The 21,003-nt window shown below is 38.8% G+C and overlaps 1 protein-coding gene across 1 annotated transcript; it reads left to right on the top strand.

Moving 5' to 3' along the window:
• Positions 1-1,528: 1,528 nt before the first annotated feature.
• Positions 1,529-20,536, top strand: LOC130042613 (spermatogenesis-associated protein 31D1-like). The gene is given in 8 exon segments (XM_056134769.1): positions 1,529-1,627; positions 4,313-4,480; positions 14,893-14,977; positions 15,385-15,430; positions 16,154-16,185; positions 16,315-16,425; positions 16,428-16,484; positions 16,980-20,536. Coding segments are annotated over 8 exon segments (4,155 nt in total).
• Positions 20,537-21,003: the final 467 nt, after the last annotated feature.

Genomic DNA, 21,003 nt, shown 5'->3' with positions numbered 1-21,003 from the left:
ACTGATTAAAGAAACTTTGGTACATATGCATAATAGAATATTATGCAGCTGTTAGAAAAGATGAAGTCATGGAGCATATTATGCTAAGTGAAATGAGTCAGAGAGAGAGGAACAGACATAGAATGACTGCACTCATTTGTGGAATAAAAAGTATGGGAGACTAACACCCAAGGATAACAGAAATAAGGGCCAGGAGGATTGCTCCACAAGTTGGATTTCATATGCTGGGGGAAAAGGCATCTTAAATGGAGAAGGGAACACTAAGTGAATATGGTTTGAGGGCTCGCTCTGGATGGGAGATGCATGCTGAATGTAGACTATAGACCAAACATGATGGCTACTTACTAGCTGTATTGCAGACCATAACACTGAAAGAGAGAGAGAGAGAGAGAGAGAGAGAGAGAGAGAGAGAGAGAGAGAGTAAAAGGGACTCTGCTTACCATAGAGGCAAGAGGATAGGGTGGGGATTGCAGAAAGGTTACTATGAACATTGGTGGTGGATAATGGGCACTGGTGGAGAGATGGCTACTCGATCATTGTATGACTGAAACAGTCATGAAACTTGTAAGTCTGTAACTAACTCATGGTGATTCATTAAAAATTAAAAAAATAAAATTTTTTTGTTTTTGCACCATATCCATTGGGTACCAGAAATCAAACTTTGTCAATCAAGGCAAATTATTTACTCATAGCAGGAACTCCAGACACTTGATTACTTTATATTATTTACATATTAAATGCACAAATACTTTGCTCATATTTTTATCATAGTTTATATCATTAAATGGTAATTTACAAATAATCATTGCATAATTTTTTATCTCTGTCTTATATGTAACTTTTGTCTTTCATTTTTGATTTCCTCTCCCATTTTCTATGAATATGATAATGACTCATAGATAAAAAAATAAATGTATATTCCTAAAAGTTTCAGGATACATTTCTTGGCCAGCCTCAGTGGTCAAATATTTTCACTGTATTTGAAGACATGGTTTTAATTCCTGATCTACAGTGAAGAATAGAACATTTCATGCTTTTTATGACTTATCCTTGAATACTCATGCATTTTTAAAGAAAATAATAGCATATGCCCCACACAGTTACACTCTTTGGTAAATGTAAAATTGACAATTTTAATTAATATTTTTATCTACATTTTTGTAATTTCTCTAATATTGTACTTGTGACGGTCTTCTCTCTCTTTTTTTGTGCATCTGGGCTCCTTTAATCTGGATTTGTTTCTTAGAATTTTTTTTATGAGGACAATGCCACTTGTGAGTCATGTATTCCTTGTGTCATTTTTTTAACACTCACATCTGAAACGTTTTTGTGTATCTTATCTTCCCCATAACTTCAAGGATGTGTTTTATTGATTGACTGATTGATTATAGTGTGAGTCCTAGAGCCATTAGGAACAGTCAGGATAAGGCTAGCTGTAATGAAACAGTAGAGATCAAAGTTATGAACAGGTTTTTTTTTTTTTTTTTTGGAACAAAGATGCCCACTGTAGTCAAAGGGTGAGAAAAAAATGGTGATTTTGGATATAGAATGCAGAATACAGGCAGAAAATGAAGCTGTCATTACTGGCATACCTCCCCACCTGGGAGGTTTGATTGTCTACAGCAAGGTAAATCTATCAGACCCAGAGAGAAAGCGCAGGCAAGCAAGGTAAGAAAATGACACGGAGCTTAATTTCACAAGTTTGAAATAAAAAAAGCAAAGCTGTAAGTATTATAACTATTAAACTAATAGAGTGAAGAAATGAAATAGATCCACGCACACTACCAACAAAACTGACACTTACAAACCGACTATTATTATTTGCTGTTGATATGAAGTTAAGGGAAAGAATACGGAGAAAAATCCATAAACTTTTCATGGAGCATCGACCATAGTTGTGGTTGAAAGAAAAAGAAAGTATGGTTAGATTATGCCCATTTGTAGCTATGTAAAAGAGAATGTTCTCGAAATCACAGTGCTGCCCCGGAAATCAGTATTTTAGCAAACAGTGTCTCTCAGGGATAGGCAAAGGTGAGTTCTACGACCTCTGAAGTAGAAGTGAACCCTGGATTTTGCCCATCCTTTTTTTTCCACAGGCCCCCTTCTCCCAATTAGAGGCTGCCACCCATTTTTGGGAAGCACCGACCCCAAAGAATTTTTTTCTTTTTAAAATGCCTGGGAGGCGGAAGTTAGTAGAAGAGAAGACACAGTGTGATGAGAAATTTTGTGTATGCTGAGGAGTTAAGTGGAGGGCTTGTGGCTGTTGACCAGAAAGAAATTTTGGAAGAAGAATTGCCAAAGGATTTTTATTTTTATGGTTTATGGATGTCCTGTGTCCTCACCACCCTCTTTCTAACTTGTGGTAAGGGGTGCTGGGTGAGCGTATTCTCTTGATTTATTTTATTTGGTGGGAGGTGGGGTGGGCTGTGGAGTTGGGCCACACCTGACATTGTTCAGGGCTGACTCCTGTCTGTTCTCAAGCTGTGGTGACATATATGGAAATCTGGTCGGCCAAGTGCTAGGCATGAACCCTGCCTGCTGTATTATCACTTGAGCCCCATTTTCCCCGCCTACATTTTAAATTAAAGCACTATGATTTTAAAAGTTGCTTATAGTTATGTTTCACAAAATCACACAAATCATCCTGTTAATCGTCAATTGCCTCGAGCAGGCCCCAGTAATGTCTCCATCATCCTAGCCCTGAGATTATATTCAAGGCTCTTTAGGAGAATGAGACCCATCATTGTTACTGGTATTTGGCATATTGGGTACGTCACGGGGAGTTTGCCAGACTCTGCCCTGTGGGCAGGCTACATTCGGTAGCCTGCCAGTTTGTCCAAAGTAGGAATGAGATAATAAGATGCCATAGTTATGTTTAGACATTGAATATTGCAGCATCGACCCCACCACCATTGTCAACGTCCATCCAGCAATGTTATCAGGTTCCCTCCCATTCCGAACCCTGACCCTCAGTCCTCCAACCTGGCACCTTTCTAAGTTAGGTTGTTAAAGGTTTGGGTCTTTTGATTTCAGTGTTGTTGACTGTGGTTTTGATATCTGGAGCTATCATTCCCTTCATGCCACCTTTCTACTTTAATCCCCTGACCTGTCTCTGCCACCGCCAGCCCCACCCGTTTGCTTCTCAACTGTCACTTTCCCCACCTTCCAACTCCACAAACTTGGCCCCAGAGTAAAGGGAGGAGAAGGAAAGAAAGAATTTTTTGTTTTTTGTTTGTCCAAATGAATAAGTTAGGGATCATGACTGCTGTTGTCTACATTTCTGGTTTGAATCAAGTTTGACATTATGAGGTGTGAAAAAGAGTAAAAATAGCTGTGGAAACAATAAAGGTAAAGGCCCTCCCGTTGATCGTCGATTTGCTCGAGCAGGCCCAGTAACGTCTCCATTGGAGACTTTGTTGTTACTGTGTCTGGCATATGGAATACTCTCGGTAGCTTGCCGGGCTCTCCGAGAGGGCCGGAGGAATCGAACTCGGGTCGGCCATGTTGGCCGCTTGTAAGGCGAACACCCTACCGCTGTGCTATCGCTCTGTGGAAACAATAGATTTCAAAAATGATGCAGGTTTCAATGGATTGCTACCAAGAGTTCTCTGGTACTATACAGGTAATAGGTGGACTAAATGGAAAACTTCACTGAGGAAAACATATGGTGTGGTGAATGGGTGGAATTGGAAGATACTACCAGGCCTGTCCAGTGCTTAACATATCCTTTGGGTAGTGAAGGAAAAATTGTCATCTATTTTTGCACAGTGAAGCTTGCTAATAATCACAAAATACTGATAGATACTTTGTTCTTACCTACCAAAAAAAATGTTGGATGATTTACTTTCCATTGATCACTTTGTATAAAAGGAGATGTCCTGCGGCCACGTAAGCGGCTGCGCGGTTTTGGAGGTTAAGTCGTAGTTCCCGCATATTTGAGCTATGCTTGTAAAGGCTTCTGGTCACCGGGGTTCCATCTGGAGGAGGCGGGATGCGGCACCTACCCCATCTGGGACTTCCTGGTGATCTCGGCTCTTTTTGGGACCTGGTGTCTAAAATATTTGGTAAAAAAAAAAATATGGAAACCCGCAAAGAATCAACATGTTTATAGCACATAATATCTAATTTTATTTATCTATATATTGTAGTGCCCAGTATATTATCTGTCTTATCTTATCCCCTCCCTCAGTTTCCCCAGCCCCCCAAAAGTGAACACCTTTGTTGTCCGTGCTCAAAGCTCTGTGATGTGGTTCTGGAACTCTACTCTAGAATGTGCATTCTCAGTGCCCACACCTGATGATATGGAGCACAGACTACATTTCACAAGCCTTATTGCATCATGGCTGACCTCCAGTTGTATTTGATAGTTATTTCCATCCTTGTCCTTCTGTGTGGAGTGGGGATGTTCCTCCTAATTTTGGGTTACCAAAATAAGAAACTATGTTTCCCAGGCTTTTGGAAACACACACACATGTTTCAGGTAAGCAAACCAAAGTCTCGTTATTAAACTATTTTTTAAATATATGTATTCTAGAATATCAATTTCCCTTTAACTACTGATTTTAATTGTCTTTTAGAAGTCTGGGTCAATTTGGCTTCATTTCTATCAAAATTAATATAGCTTTTCCCCTGGAACTTCTTTTTTGGATTATGTGTTAGAAGTTAATTTTGAAGAAGTAATTTTTTTATAACAAGTCTCTTGTTTTTTATCTATCATCATTTGTAATAATACTTTGTATAATTTGTATTTTTTTATTAGTGAAATACCATGAGGTACAGTTGTAGACTTACAAAATTTTGTGCTTGGGTTTCAGTTGTAAAATGATCTAGTATCCATCCCTCCACCAGTGCCCATTCTTCACCACCAATGATCCAGTAGCCCCCCACCCCTCATCCCCCCCACACTGCCTCTGTGGCAGGGAATTCCATTTTTCTCTCTCTTTCCTTTAGGGTGTTGTAGTTTGCAATAGAGGTATTGAGTAGCTTTTGTGTTCGGTCTATAGTCTACTTTCGGCACACATCTCACATCCCAAGCGAGTCCTCCAAACATCCTTTACTTGGTGTTCCCTTCTGTATCTGAGCTGCGTTTTCCCAAAGCATGTGCTGCCAGCTTCCAAGCCATGAAGCAAATCTTCTGGTACTTATCTCAACTATTCTTGGGTGATCGACTCCCATTCTGTTACCCAGATGAGTGCAGTCTGTCTGTCTGTCCTTCTATTTCTGGCTCATTTCATTTAGCATGGTACTTTCCATCTAGAACCACTTGTATGTAAATTTCATGATTTCATCTTTTTAAGAGCTGCATAGTATTTCATTGTGTGGATGTACCAGGGTTTCTTTAACCAGTCATGTGTTCTCGGGCACTCAGGTTTTTTCCAAATGTTGGCTATTGTGAACAGTGCAGCAATGAACATAGAAGTGCAGATGTCATTTTGACTGTTTTGCCACTCTGGGATGTATTCCCAGGAGTGGTATTACTGGGTCAAATGGGAACTCAATTTCTAATTTTTTTTCGAATCTTCCATATTGTTTTTCAAAAGGACTGAACCAGTTGGCATTCCCACCAGCAGTGAGGGAGGTTCACTTTCTCGCCCCATCTGTGCCCAAACCAGTTGTTTTTGTTCTTTCAGATGTGGGCCAGTCTCTGTGGTGTGAGATGATATCTCATTGTTGTTTCAATCTGCATCTCCGTGATGATTAGTGATGTAGAGCATTTTCTCATGTGCCTTTTTGCCATTAGGATTTCTTCTTTGAGAAAGTTTCTGTTCATTTTGTCGGCCCATTTTTGATGGAGTTGGAAGTTTTCTTCTTGTGGAGCTTTGTAGATCTTTGATATCAACCCCTTATAGGATGGATAATGGGTGAATATCCTTTCCCATTCTGTACATTGTCTATGTATTTTGGTCACTCTTTCTTTTGAGGTGCAGAATCTTCTGAGTTCAAGAAATTCCCATTTGAGAAAACACTCCTGAAATTCATTTAGAACAATAAGCCCCCACATATATCTAAAGCAATTCTTGGGAAAAAGAAAATGGGAGGAATCAACTTCCATAACTTCAAACTCTATTACAAAGCAGTAATAATTAAAACAGCATGCTACTGGAACAAAGGCAGAGATGCAGACCAATGGAACAGGGTTGAATATATTAACATCTCTCCCAAAATATAATCATCTAATTTTTAAAAAGGGAGCAATAAATATGAAGTAGAGCAAGGAAAACCTCAGATCTCTGCCTAACACCATGTACAAAAATAATATCAAAATGGATTAAAAACCTCAACATCAGACCAGAATCCATAAGGTACATTTAAGAGAAAATTGGCAAGACCCTCCATGACATTGAAGCTAATGGTATCTTCAAAGATGTCATGCTACTGGTCAAGCAAGTGAAAACAGAGATAGACAAATGGGACTATCTTACACTAAGAAGCTGCTGCACCTCAAAAGAAACAGTGACCAAAATACAAAGACAGTCTACAGAATGAAAAAAGATATTCGCCCAATACACATCAGACAGGGCGTTGATATCAAGGATATACAAAGTACTGGTTGAACTCTACAAGAAGAAAACATCCAGCCCCATCAAAAATGGGGCGACAAAATAAACAGAAATTTCTCAAAGAAGAAAGACAAATGGCAAAAAGGCAATGACCAAATGCTCTACATCATTAATCATCAGGGAGATTCAGATCAAAACAACAATGAGATATCACCTCACACGACAGAGACTGGCCCACATCCAAAAGTGTTGGCACTAATGTGGCAAATGGGACACTCCCTCACTGTTGGTGAGAATGCCAACTGGTTCAGCCCTTTTGCAAAACAGTATGGTCAATTCTCAAAAAATTAGAAATTGAGCTCTGATTCGACCCAGCAACACCACTCCAGGGAATATATCCCAGAGAGGCAAAAAAGTATAGTCAAAGTGACATCTGCACTTGTTTGTTCATTGCAGCTTTGTTTATAATAGCTAGAATCTGGAAAAAACCTGAGTACCTGAGAACAAATGACTGGTTAAAGAAACTTTGGTACATCTACAGAATGGAGTACTATGTAGCTGTTAGAAAAGATGAAGTCATGAAATTTACATACAAGTTGTACTACGTGGAAAGTATCATGCTAAGGGAAATGAGTCAGAAAGAGAGGGACAGACAGAGAAAGATTGCATTCATGGGGGAACATAAAGTAATAAAATAGGAGACTAACACCCAAGAATAGCCGAGATAAGTATCAGGATGTTCACTCCATGGCTTGGAGGCCAGACACACATGCTAGGGGAAAAGGCAGCTCAAATAGAGAAGGGAGCACCAAATAAAGGGTTTTGGGAGCATCCTCCCAGGATGGGAGATGCATGCTGAAAGTAGACTATAGGCAGAACATGATTGCTACTCAATGCCTCTTTTCAAAACCACAGCATCCAAAAGGAGAGAGAGAACAAAAGGGAATACCCTGCCTCAGAGGCAGGGTGAGTTGGGGAGGGGTGGGAGGTGGGAGGGATACTGGGATCGGTTGGGGTGGAAAATGAGCACTGGTGAAGGGATGGGTACTCGATTATTCCACAATTGAAACCCAAGCAAAAAAATTTGTAAGTCTACAACTGTAGCTCATGGTGTTTCAGTAATAAAAATTTTAAAAGAAGATAGTCGCATTTGTCTATCTCTGTTTCCACTTGCTTGGACAGTGGCATGTCATCTTCGAAGATACCATTAGCTTCAATGTCATGGAGGGTTTTGCTAGTCTTGTCTTTAATGTACCTTATGGATTGGTCCTTATGTTGAGGTCTTTAATCCATTTTGATCTTAGTTTTGTACATGGTGTTAGGTAGAGTGTTGAGCCCACATGTAGCTGACCAGTTTTGCCAGCACAATTTGTTAAAGAGGTTTTCCTTGCTCCACTTCACATTTCTTGCTCCGTTACCAAAGATTATTTGATCTTATATTTGGGGGTAGTGTCAGTACATTCAACCCTGTTCCATTGGTCTGCAGCTCTGCCTTCGTTCCAGTACCATGCTGTTTTAATTATTACTGCTTTGTAATAGAGTTTGAGGTTGGGGAGGTTTTTTCCTCCTATTTTCTTTTTCCCAAGAACTGCTTTAGCTATTTGTGGGGGCTTATTGTTACATATGAATTTCAGGAGTATTTGATCCATTTCTATGCAGAATGTCATGGGTATCCTTATAGGGATCGCATTGAATATGTACAATGCTTTGGGGAGTATTGCCATTTTGACAATGTTAATTCTCCTGATGCATGAGCAGGGGATATCTTTCTATTTCCTTGTATCCCCTTTTAGTTCCTGAAGTAGCATTTTGTAGTTTTCTTGTACAGGTCTTTTATATCCGTAGTTAAGCTGATTCCTAGGTACTTGATTTTCTGGGCACAATTGTGAATGGAATTGTATTTTTCATGTCTCTTTCTTTTCTCTCACTATTTGTGGATAGGACGGTCATGGACTTTTCAGTATTGATTTTATAGCCTGCAACTTTACTATACAAGTTTATTGTCTCTAGGAGTTTCTTGGGAGAGGTTTTAGGGTTCTCTTAAGCATAGCATCATATTATCTGAGAACACTGAGAGCATGATTTTTCCTTTCCTACCTGAATGCCGTTAATATATTTTTCTTGCCTAACCGCTATTGCAAGTACTTCCAGTACTATATTGAACAGCATTGGAGAAGGTGGGCTTTCTTGTCTCATCCCTGATCTTAGAGAGAAGGCTCTTAGTTTTCCCCCACTGAGAATGATGCTTTCCAAAGGCTTGTGGTATATGGCTTTAGCTATATTGAGGAAAGTCCCTTCTATACCCATTTTGGTGAGTGTTTTCGTCATAAAAGGTGTTGGATCTTGCTTTCTCTGAATCTATTGATATGATCATACGGTTTTTATTTTTTTTTTTGTTGATATGATTGATTATGTTGACTTATTTCTGGATGTTTAACCATCCTTGCATCCCCGGGATGAATCCCACTTGGTGGTGGTGTATGATAGTTTTGATGAGTTGTTGAATTCTGTTTGCTAATATTTTGTTGAGAATCTTTGCATCCATGTTTATCAGGGATATCAGCCTGTAGTTTTCTTTTCTTGTGGTGTCTTTGTTTTCTTTTGGTATAAGAGAGATATGAGCTTCATAGAAACTGTTTGGGAATGTTTCTGTTTCTTCAATTTCCTGGAAAAGCTTGTGAAGAACTGGCAATATGTCCCCTTTAAATGTTTGGAAAAAATCGCTAGTGAATCCATCTGGACCTGGGCTTTTGGTTTTGGGGAGGCTTTTTATTACACTTTCAATTCCCTTGATATTAATAGGAATATTTAGGTATTCTAGATCTTCTTGATTCAGTTTTGGGAGATTATAGAAATCCAGGAATTTATCCATTTCTTCTAGGTTCTCTTGTTTCATGGCATGCAGTCTTTCAAAGTAGTCTCTGATGATCTTCTAAATTTTTGGTTTCTTTTGTGATATCCCCCCTCTCATTTCTGATTCAGTTTATTAGGGTTCTCTCTCTTTCTTTGTTAGTCTTGCTAGTTTTTATCTATCTTGTTTATTTTCTCTATGAACCAGCTCTTGATTTCATTGATCTTTCGGATTGTATTTTTTTTTTTTGGATTTCTATGTCGTTGATTTATGCTCTACGTTTTATGATCTCTTTCTTTCTGCCTGGTTTGGGCTCTTTTTGTTGGTCCTTTTCTAATATCTTCAGCTGTGAAGTCAAGTTGTTTATGTGGGCCTTTCTTCCTTCCTAAGAAATGCTTGCAGAGCTATAAATTTTCCCCTTAACATGGCTTTAGCTGCGTCCCACAGGTTCTGGTAGCTTGTGTCTTCATTTTCATTTGTTTCCAGATATCTTCTTGATTTCCTTCCTGACCTACTTGTTGTTCAACATTGAGTTCTCTAATTTCCAGGTGTTTCATTTAGTTTTCTGCATCTGTACATGATTAACTTCTATCTTCAGTGCGTTGTGGTCTGAGAAGGTAGTTCATACAATGTCTATCTTCCTGATTCTGTTGAGATATGCTTTGTGGCCCAGCATATGGTCTATTCTGGAAAATGTTTCAGGTGCACTGGAAAAGAATGTGTATTCTTTTTTGGGTGGGATATAAAGTCTTGTATAGATCTATTAGCACTCTGTTTTCTATTTCTTCTTTCAGAGACATTATTTCCTTGCTGAGTTTTAATCTTCTTGATCTATCCAAGGGTAACAAGGCAGTGTTGAAGTCTTTAACTACTATTGTATTGCTTGCAATGTCCTTCTTAAGGTCTATTAACAGTTGTAGATATTTGACTGGTCCCTCATTGGGTACACATACGTTTAAGAGTGTGACTTCTTCCTGCTGTACATATCCCTTAATAAAATGGCTTTCACTGTCCCTTCTAATATTTTCCAACCTGAAATATATGTTTTCCGATAGTAGTAAGCCCACTCCAGCTTTTTGAGGGGCTTGTTTGCTTGCTGGGTTGTTTTCCAATACTTTGACTTTGAGTCTGTGCTTATTCTGATTGTTCATATATGTTTCTTGTAGGCAGAAGAATGTTGGGTACTGTCTCTTAATCCATTTTGCCACTCTGTGTCTTTAATTGGTGAATTTAGACCGTTGACATTGAGAGAGATTATTGTTATGGGGTTTGTGTCATCTTTTGTGAGAGTGTGTTTTGCTTATAGGGAATTGTGTTGTCTTACGGTAGCCCCTTTAACCCTTCTTTTAGGTTTGGTTTTGAGTGTATGACATTCCTGAGTTGTTTATCCACAAAATAGTGCACCATTCCTTTGAGTTTGAGTGAGAGTTTAGTCAGATAAAGTGTTTTTGGTGAAGCGTTCATTTCAGTGAGTTTTTTCACTATATCCCATCATTGCATTCAGACTTGGAGGGTTTCCTCTGATAGGTCTGCTGTGAATCTAAGGGGTGCTCCTAGCATGTGATTTCCTTCTTTGACTTTGCGGCTTGCAATTTTGTGTCTCTATTGTGGCATCTATCATTCTAACTATATATGTCTTGGAATGTTTTTGTTAGGATCTCTTTTAGCTGGCATCCTTCAGGCTCCTTGAATCTGGATGCTTGCATTCTCCAGATCTGGGAACTTTTCAGCAATGATTTATTTAACTGTCGCTTTTTCATTGGGATTGTTTCCCTGACCTTCTCGTACTCCAATGATTCTAATATTGTTCCTCTTGGAATCATCCCCTAGGACTCTGATTTGCTCTATCGCTATTTTGAGGTCTCTTGCCATTTTTAGTTATTGCCTGTAGGCTTCCTGCAGCTGATCTTCCAGCTCACTGACTCTGTCTTCAGCAGCAGCCATTCAATTGTTGAGGGCACACACTGAATTTTTTTTTCGTCTACCAAATCCTTTATTTGTGACATTTCTGTGTGTAGCTTTCCAATTTCTGCTCTCATTTCTTCTTTTATTTTCTTGATTGTTTCTTTCATGCACTCTAATTTACTGGCTATCTTTCTCATGTTTTCTTTGAGTTCATTAAATATCTTTATTACTTTATATATGAATTCTTTATCAGAGAGCTCCCTTATGTGAGTAGCATCTATTGAGGCTTCTGGACTCTTCATCGTCCTCTCCTTGTGGTGGGGATTTGCATTGTTTCTTCATGTTGTGGTGGTGGTATGGAGACTGGTAGCGAGAGAAAACCAGGTGCAGCATTTGGGATGGAAAGGAAGGGGCTCCGGGATGGTGGATGGCCCACGGTCCCAGAGGACGCCTGGGGCATGTGCGCGGGGGAGGTGGAGTCCTGAGTTCGAATTCTGTAAGACTTGTATTACTAGAATTTGCTAAGATATGTTCTATGACCCAGAATGTGGCCTACACAGTGAATACCTCATAAGCACATAAAAGAATGTGTATTGTATTGTTGGGAGTATTCTGAAATAGTCAAATTGATAATGATGCATATACTTACAGAATTTATACCTAACAAATTTGTTCATTTCTGACAAAGAATGCAAAAGTTACTGATAATAACAGTGGCTCATCTGTTTCTCCTTGTAGTTCTACCAAGTTTTGATTTCTGCATTTGGATATTCTTGTTAGACACATTTATGTAAAAATTGGTTATATCTGGGAGAGTTGACTACTTTGCTGGTATTCAATATTCCTCTTTATTTCTATTAATTTTCCTTGTTTGAAGTATATTTATTGTTAGTTTTATTTTCTGTGATTTGTTTTAAATTACATTTCCCCATGAATTTAATTTTAGTTTCTCTGCATTTATATATTTGATGTGAGCATTGTAGGTTCCAGGAGATCATATAGTGGTTAATGCAAGTTCCGTGCATATGGCTGACCCTGGCCGGATACCTAGAATTGCCTGGTCTTCTGAATATGGCTAGAAGTAGTACCTGAATACCCGCCTCCACATTGTTTTTTTAAAATCCAAGTTTCACAGTATGTCTCTTATAGCTGGCAAACTTTGTCTATTTATATTTAACCATTAAAAACTAAACATAATTTATATTTAAAGTCTCTGTATTTGTTGTCTAAGAATTACATCTATTTTTCCTCTATACTTTTTAAATTTTAATTTTTTTATGATTTTACTTATTTTTTGAAATATATTTTTTGTTTTTGGGTCATACCTGGCAGTAACTTCAGGGGTAACTTCTGGCTCCATGCTCAGGAATTACTCCTGGAAGTGCTTAGTAGACAATATGGGATGCCAGGGATTGAACTTGGGTTAACTGTGTGCAAGGCCAGCACTCTATCTACTGTACTAGTTCCCCAGCTCTTCTATCATATTATAGACAGAATTTTATGATTCTGTTTTATCTATTTTAAAAATTGATAGATTCCCTAGAGTTTATAATGTATACTTACAATATAAGTCCACTTTAACTTTGTCACTTCAAATATAGTATTGGTTCCTTATAGCATAACTGCTCCAAATCTTCTCTTCTATTCCTTATAATAGTTTTGTTGTTATTTTGGTTATATATGTGCTGCAGTTCTCGCCATTATCATCATTATTTTAGGTCAGTCAAGATAAAAAGAAATAAAAAGACTCTTCCCTTTAATATAATTTTTGTGGTTTGTTTTTGGGACCACAGTATTCAGTAGTGTTCAATGGTTACTTCTGGCTCTGCACTCAGGGATCACTCATGGCGGGGTTCAGCAGACCACATGGGATCAAATCCTGACCAATTGCATGCAAAAATTGTCCTACCTGCTATATCATTGCTTGGGCCCCTAAAGTTCATCTTTTTCCATTTTAGTTAAAAAAGTTGCATTGATTTATATTTAATGCATATTTTCCTTCTTTAGCGCATGCACAATAAGAAAATTTTATTTATTTTAGACTATTTTTATTCGTTCAAAAATTATTTTGATGATTTTCTGAGTTTCAACTTTTCTACTTATATTCCCCACCTGTTACTTCCTGTTGTCTGGATTTTCTGTTAGAATGCCTAACAAATTACCATAGTTTCTGGTACAACTAAATTATGTATGTAATACATATAATAATTCTGAAAATTTATGACATTCTATCTAAACATGGTTCTGATGCATACTCAGGTATTTAGAATGCATTTTTTTGCTTTTATTATAGTTTGCATGACCTACTGTGTTACAGGAATTAAAGTAAATGGCCATTAGTATAAAGTATTATGATAATCTAATAGTTTATATTTATTGCAACTGTCAAACACTTGTTTTCTTTGTTTCCTAGTGTATGTCCCTAGTATCTTTAGGTTTCCTAGTTATCCTCTGTTATCATACTGGGGACACACTAATGAATTGTTATAATTTAAGATTAGGAAAGTTGATTAAATCTAGTCTTTCAGTGGATCTCTGTTACTAGGTTGTGATGCTTATAGGTATTCTCAGATTATTTAGAAATTCCTTGTAAGTAGGGACTGACTTCAGTTGGCTAACTCCATTATCCAAATGTGAGGAAAGGTGCTAACAATATGTTCACCAAATGAGTTACCTATTGTAAAGAAATGTCTGGAGCTTTTATTCTTTCATCATGGAGTCTTTCACTATCCTATTTCTCACCCAAATTATAAGGATTTTTTTTAATAATTTTTCCACTGAGACAATGCAATTGACTTCCTAGAGAAAGACTAAATATATGTATTCTTCCTCCCCCTCTAGAATATGCCCACAGGCGTTTCCGACCCTCCTGTTACTGCCCCCACACACTTCAAGAATTTATCAAAGTGTCTGTTTAAAGTATTCTTGTTGTAATTTTAATGCAGTGAATTTTTCTTCAGGGAAAGCTGATTTTGATTGAATCTCTGCATTTAACTTTTCTGACAATTTTGGTTAATGGTTTGCCTTGTGACCTCAGTTCTCTGGTGTTCCCAAGAGGAGCATCAGTTTAAGTTTACTTTGCCTTATGAGTCCTCTAAAGACTTAAGCAATGACTATACTACTATTAAAATATAAGAGAAGGGTCAGACTTTGTATTTGAGAGTAATGATTTTTTATTTTACAGCTTCTTTTACGTAATTTCAAATGAGTCACTTTTGGTGAGAATAACACTTGAGATTGTAACTAAGGAAAGGTTTAAGTATCACTTTCAAAAGGAACAGACTGGGGATGGCTGGAGCATCATGAAGATGAAGTTGGCCACCTAACAGTCATAGAATATCTAGGTATAGTGACAGGTTCCCAAATAACATGCCAAAAGCAATGATTCCACAATTCTGGTTTACGTTACTGGAAGACTTTCAGATATTTAGGGGGGAAAAGAGTTCTTCAAACTGATTTTTAGTCACATTTTTACATTCTCTATCACCTAGTCAAGTCTTCCCTCATCTTGGTCTGATTAGGATTGCAGTATTTCTCTTCCCTTTTTTGGACAAAGTGGGTGTCGGGCAGTTGGATCACATCCATATGTGGTGTGCTCGGCAAACCCTCGTTTCTTTCATGTGTTTTATTTTTCAGCTACAGTGGCAGTGTTCAGGTGGAAATTCCTTGTTCTTTGCTGTGGTGGTCTCTCTTGCTGGTGTCTGGGAGACTGTGGTGACAGGTATTGAAACTGGGCCTCCCGCATGCAAAGGATGTGCTCAGTCATTTGAGATATCTCTATGAGCTTTTGAGGAAAACTCCGAGTGGAGGATGGAGACTGAACATATTATGAAATAATGCAGAATTCTGTCTGAAGGAACATATGTAACAGAGGGCCACTGCTACTAGGATCTGCCTGAGGATATATTGGCTGACAGTATCAAGTATGGGTTACACAGATGCAGTGCTTGGGTTTTTAAAGAAGGAAACGTTGAAAAAAAATTACATTTGCAAATTAAAAAATGAATAAACTTACAATTTAGTTAATCAAGGAGTCTTATAATTCTGAAATAATAAATACCTAGTTTCCTAGTGAGAAGAAGAAGATTGTTGAGTCCCAATCCCTTGTTCATTTCTTTCTGTTCTCAGCATCAGGGCAAAGTCAAGATGGGAAGGAAAGAGGAAACACTGAAAGGTAAGATTATGCTTTTTCCAACTGAACTCTCAAAAGATGACCTCTGAACTCCTTTCTGTGAAGTTCTAAGCTCACAAACTCTGAAAATATTAGTTTCTAGATATAGTACCTCTCAGCAAACTGTACCCTCAGAGGGAAGACAACCATACACTGAGAAATTTCTAGTCTCCCAGCTTTGCCCATCCTAGGGTATGAAGTGGTAAAGGGTCCTGCTCCTATATGTTCATGAGACATGGTGAAAAACAAAACACTTTTTCTCATTTATTAAGGTACTTTATTTTATGGATCTCATACGCTAATTGAAGATCACAGAGTAATTTCAGCAGGAAATGAGATAGTGTATGGGAAAGTAACTTATAAATTAAGATTCATAAGAATTTGAGTTTGGCTATTATTTTCTTTGATTGTGTATACTAATTCCACCCCTTACCCCCAACCCTGTACCGAGAAATTTATTGGTATATCTGTAACATCTAGAAGTTTCCTAAGTTTCTTACTTTCTTACTCTTCCTGGCTTCCCAGGTTGGCGAGATTTCAAGAGGGAAGTAGAAGAGGGAAATAAGGTGCTTTTTCTTCTGAAAAGGTGACTAAAATTGGCTCTTCATTTCTATGTCCCACCTTTTTAGCATTGTCTGAGTATTTCTATGACCCAAGTAAAGTCTGGGATCAACATATTAGAGAATGTGAAAGCCTCTTGAAAAGAGATAAACTATATGTTTAAAGATCAAGAAAGTTAGGAAGATATAAAGAACTGTATGCATGGATTGGTACTAATTTTTGATAGAACTTCCATGATCCATGTTTATCTTTTACTACCTTTACCTTTTTGCTTCCTGTTCTCAGTCCCCTGAGTCAACATCATGATACCATCTGCATTCGTCAACGGTGTCCAGAGCCCACCTGTGATATATGTAAGAAGGAATCTGAAATTGCTGAAATCAATCAACTGAGATACCCAGAAGTTTTGGAAGGTGCATTTTCCTCTCTTTTTCCTTTATTTCCACAGCTCCTGTGACACAGTCATCATTTACTTGGTCTCTCTCCCCTCTCAGCTGTTCATTCAGGATCTCCTTTTTCTTTCCTCAAGTCTTCCTTAAGGCCCCTATTTGTTTACCTAAACCAGTAAGCCCTCTTAACAACTTTCTCTCACTCTCTCTACTAAATTGCTTTCCTTAGCACCAACCCTTTTCTCCCTTATATTCTGAATTCACAGTGGATGATTCCACACTTCAAACTTGAAATTCATCCTCTACTTCCATATGGTCCAAAGATACTGGATTCTGTTTTCAGATCAGAGACCACTGTGTCTTTGATTAACCATATCTCATTAAACCCCACCAAATACCAAGATATTAACCCTTTATCAAATTAACTTAAAATTGTAATCATACCAATTCATATACTTGTGATCCCAGATCACAAATACTACCTATATCAACTAAGGTTATACTTCATTGTGAATCATCTAAAGGTATTTCCATTTCAGTGAAAACTTCACCAAAGAATTCATGTTCATATAGTTCTGGTGGGTTATCTATATTTTTCCTAGTAAACAGAGGCACTGATCACTCTAGTTTTCCTCTTTCAGAATGCACCCAGAAGCAAGATGGTATCAAGAACATGACCTTAGCCACCTCATCACACTCCAAGGATGAGCAAGCGTATATTTCTGTCAATATGCCAAAGACCCATCTCTCAGGATATACTGCTAGCCAGCACACAGATGCCAATAGACTCTCTTTCATTGCTTTTAACATTCAGGAACATTTGGAGAAACACTTAAAAAAGAAGGCTTCTTTCCAGATGTTAGACAAAGAAAAGGATACGAGACTAATTTACCACCAAATTTGGACAGAATGCACAGAAGCATCATCAGATAAGTCTCTGAAGTCACATGATGTACAAGGTTCTGGAGACTGTAGAACTGACTGCAACTCAGAAAGCAAACCTGAGCAAATGAGCACCAGTCAGCAGCTTCTCTATATTGAATCTTTTAAAGATAATATGCAGCAGAAGAGCAGCCAACTCTTCTGGGGTCTTCCCTCTCTGCACAGTGAATCCCTAGTGGCTACTGTTCTGGTTCCTGGTAGAAACCCCCCATTAGATACACCTTTTGTCTATTTCAATGGAATCTGCAATGCTCCGATGGTTCAAAAGAGAGATCAAGGATATACACCAATTCCTTATTATCAGCCTCTTCCCCTATCCAAAGTATATCCTGATCCCTTTGCTTCACCCAAGTACCAAGCCCAGAACCTCCATTTCCCTCATCCTCATGTACAACCCCAGACCCACCTTCAATCTGAGTTCCCAATTCTACCATCTTCTTTTCTACCTCAGACTAGGAACAGTGGAGTGTCATTCCATAGAGGCCAGAATGAGCCAGACTCTCATATCACAAGTGATAATAAAAACCTTGAGAGGAATGTGTTGCAGAGGCAACAGGAAAGATTATGGAGTTTAGTACCTGGGTTCAAGAAACCTCAAGGAATCATTTACCCACAAACTTCCAGTATTCCATTGGTCAACCAGTCATCCAAGGTCTATGTACCAGTCTCTCTCCTTAATGGCCATTTTCATATCACCAATGAATCTCAGCCCAACTTAACACCCTATCTTCCAGGGAGGTTCATCTCTCCCTGGTGCCTACATACTTATAGGAATCCAGATTCTCAAGCAATGATGGATCCTAAGTGTACAGCAGTAGAAACAGCTCAGTACAATGCTAGACATCCTTACTCACAATTCTCTGAGCTTCGAGGTCAGAATCACAAGGATCTAACAAACATGGGATGGGATCTCCTAGGAAGAATTCCAATGAAACCTCAACTGCAAAATGATTCAAGGAGAAATCTATGCTACATCCTTGGGAAGAGTCCAGAAGATAGTCCACGAAGGATCTCAGGATGCTACGTAAAGGAGACTCTGGGAACTGGCTCTGAAACAACAGACAATTGTATGTATCACACTAGGAGTCACTCAGGGAATGGGCTGCTTAACGTCTTCAGGAAGGACATAGGTAGCAATCATGTGAAAACCATTCTTCGGTTGCATCTAAGCAGGAAGTTTTGGCAGATGACCATGGGTAGGATCCCTATATGTGTTTGTCGTTCATGGCTGGGTGATGGCAGCACATTACCCTCTGGGTCTCCCCAGATCAACACAGGAAATACAAAGCCAGGAAACACAATGGGAGATGGGGCCTACTGCCAGATTACCACATCAGAACCTTCTTTTCTTGATTCTAACACCCGGCAGATGCTAGAATCACACATTATAAGGTTTCGGGCAAGTCAGAGATGGGGCATACCACTCAAAGCTGTGAAATCCATCAAATTATATATGACGAGAGAAGCTAAAACATGGCCTCTTCCACAGTTTGAAGTTCCCTCCTCAGCTTCTCATGTTTCGAGACTGGTTTCCAAAGCAGAGGCTTCTAAGCCCCTTGAGAAATACTCTGAAACTTTTCAGGAAAACCAAATCAGAACAACAAATTCCATCTCCAGTCTAGATTGTAGTATCCCTGTTCCATCATCCGAAGACCATGAAGGATGGGAGGCCCTGAAAAGTTCACCCTCTGATGCCAACAATGAGTTTGCAATAGATTTTCAGGAAATGAATATTGATGGGCAGACTATTCTGTCTGTCACACAAAGCAACATAGACAAAGTGATTGAGAGAGAAATGGACCATTCTTGTGAAGTAGAGGTACCCATAATGCCAAATGGGACCGATGAGGAGACAATGGATAAGAATGTATGGTTCTGTGACAATGTAGAGGTGATTCAGGAACAAAATACAGTGAATAACAACTTAGAGCATATGTTGACATCCAATGTTTCCAGGGAGATATTCAAAGCTGAGGAGCTATGGTGTCCTCAGTCAAGATCTAGTGACTCCTTGATATCCACGGAGTCACAGAGCTCCCAAATTATAAATCTCAATGAAAACAAAGTACAGAATACTATAACTACTGAAGCCTTAACACCAGAAACAGAGGTTTATGAAAATGCTAAACCATTTGACAACAAAAGACAGGTTGTTAACAACCTAAAGTTGAAGAGCAAGGAGCAGAAAGAAGCCAAAAAGCTACCTCATGACACATCTGACACTTCGACTTCTTCCCAGTCTTCGCTGATGCATGTCCAGAGCACTTCCTGTAGTGACATAAGATCTTCCCAGTTTTCCTATGTCCAGTTACTGGACATTGGAATCAGACCCGAGAAGCGGCAACAGCTGAGGCTCCCTAAGCATAACCCATGGAAGTGCCATGATGGGAATTACCAACCAGATACGAGAATAGACTTCCAAGCAGGAAAACACAAACATGAGGGTTCAGGAGAAGAGACATATACAATTGAAAAGAGCCACCAGTTTACTGAGGACAGAATATTAAAAGACACTTCACCATCTCTGTCACAGAACAAGCAGTGTCAGGGAAATATACAGTTTCCTCAAAATTACCTCAGAAAAAAGATGAGACAATTCTTTCAGTGGCTTGATAACAAGAGACAAAATTTTGGGCAGGAACAACTCTTGCAAAAATTCAAGTTCACATCTCTCTTTGTGCATCACCAAAACCCACTTGAAAGTGGATCTACTTTTATGAACTGTGAGTCTCCAGAAGGTATTGAGCTCATGACAACTATTGGGGATATGTTAGAGGAGAAACTGGCACAGGTGCACAAATCTAAGTCTTCAGTCTTACATTATCAGGCACAGGTAGACAACAGGCAACATCCCTCCACTGATGCAGTTGTCTCTGACCCACAACAGAGAGCTCGAGAAGCAATCAAACCTTGCAACCATGAGACTGTCTCTGTGGGCCAGAGTTGCCTGAGGTATGTTCAACAGGTCCTAGACAAGTATAGGCTTCCCTCAACAGTTGTGACCTTGGAGGGCCAAACACCATGTCAGAATCAAGACCCTTCACTGCCCCTGAGAAGGCTTACACATCTGCAAAATCCCTCCAGCTCACATCAAGCCTGCCCTAACCCTCCTGTTGCCCTCAGCCATGATGAAAACTCTGTGTTGAATGATTTGAAGCTTCTATTCCAACAGAAAGCACTTTTACATCGTTTCAAGCAAGGAGACACTTCCCAGTAAGAATCCTTTGGTTTTTGTAAAAATCCCTTGATTCTGGGGTAATGCGTCCTCTGAGGAGAACAATAATTCTTTGGCACAAGAAATATATTGATCACCTACAATAAATGTTTCTTTATAATAGTGTTTGTGTGCATGTGTGTGTGTGTGTGTTTTGTGTGTGTGGTATAGGTTGGGGGTATTGTAGAACTTGTGAATGGGGGTAAAAGAGTTCTGCCCTAATTAGTGCTTTGTTGTCAGGTTTTGGGTCTATACTCTGTGCTCAGAGATCACTCCTGGCAGGCTCAAGGGACCATATGGGGTGCCTAAGATTAAACCTAGGTTGCAGTGTATGAGGCAAATGTCCTATCCAGTGTACTATCTAGCCTCCAATTTCTATTTTGACTTCTAAATGGTAACTAACACCAACTGAAAGTCCCATTATTATGAAATTAGAGTAAAATGTTGTATTACAAACATTTGGAATCAGA

This window comes from Sorex fumeus, unplaced genomic scaffold (genome assembly GCF_029834395.1).
Source record: "Sorex fumeus unplaced genomic scaffold, SorFum_2.1 ptg000106l, whole genome shotgun sequence".
NCBI lineage: Eukaryota > Metazoa > Chordata > Mammalia > Eulipotyphla > Soricidae > Sorex > Sorex fumeus.
Note: the sequence above shows the minus strand (reverse complement) of the source record. Positions and strands in the feature narration are given on the sequence as shown.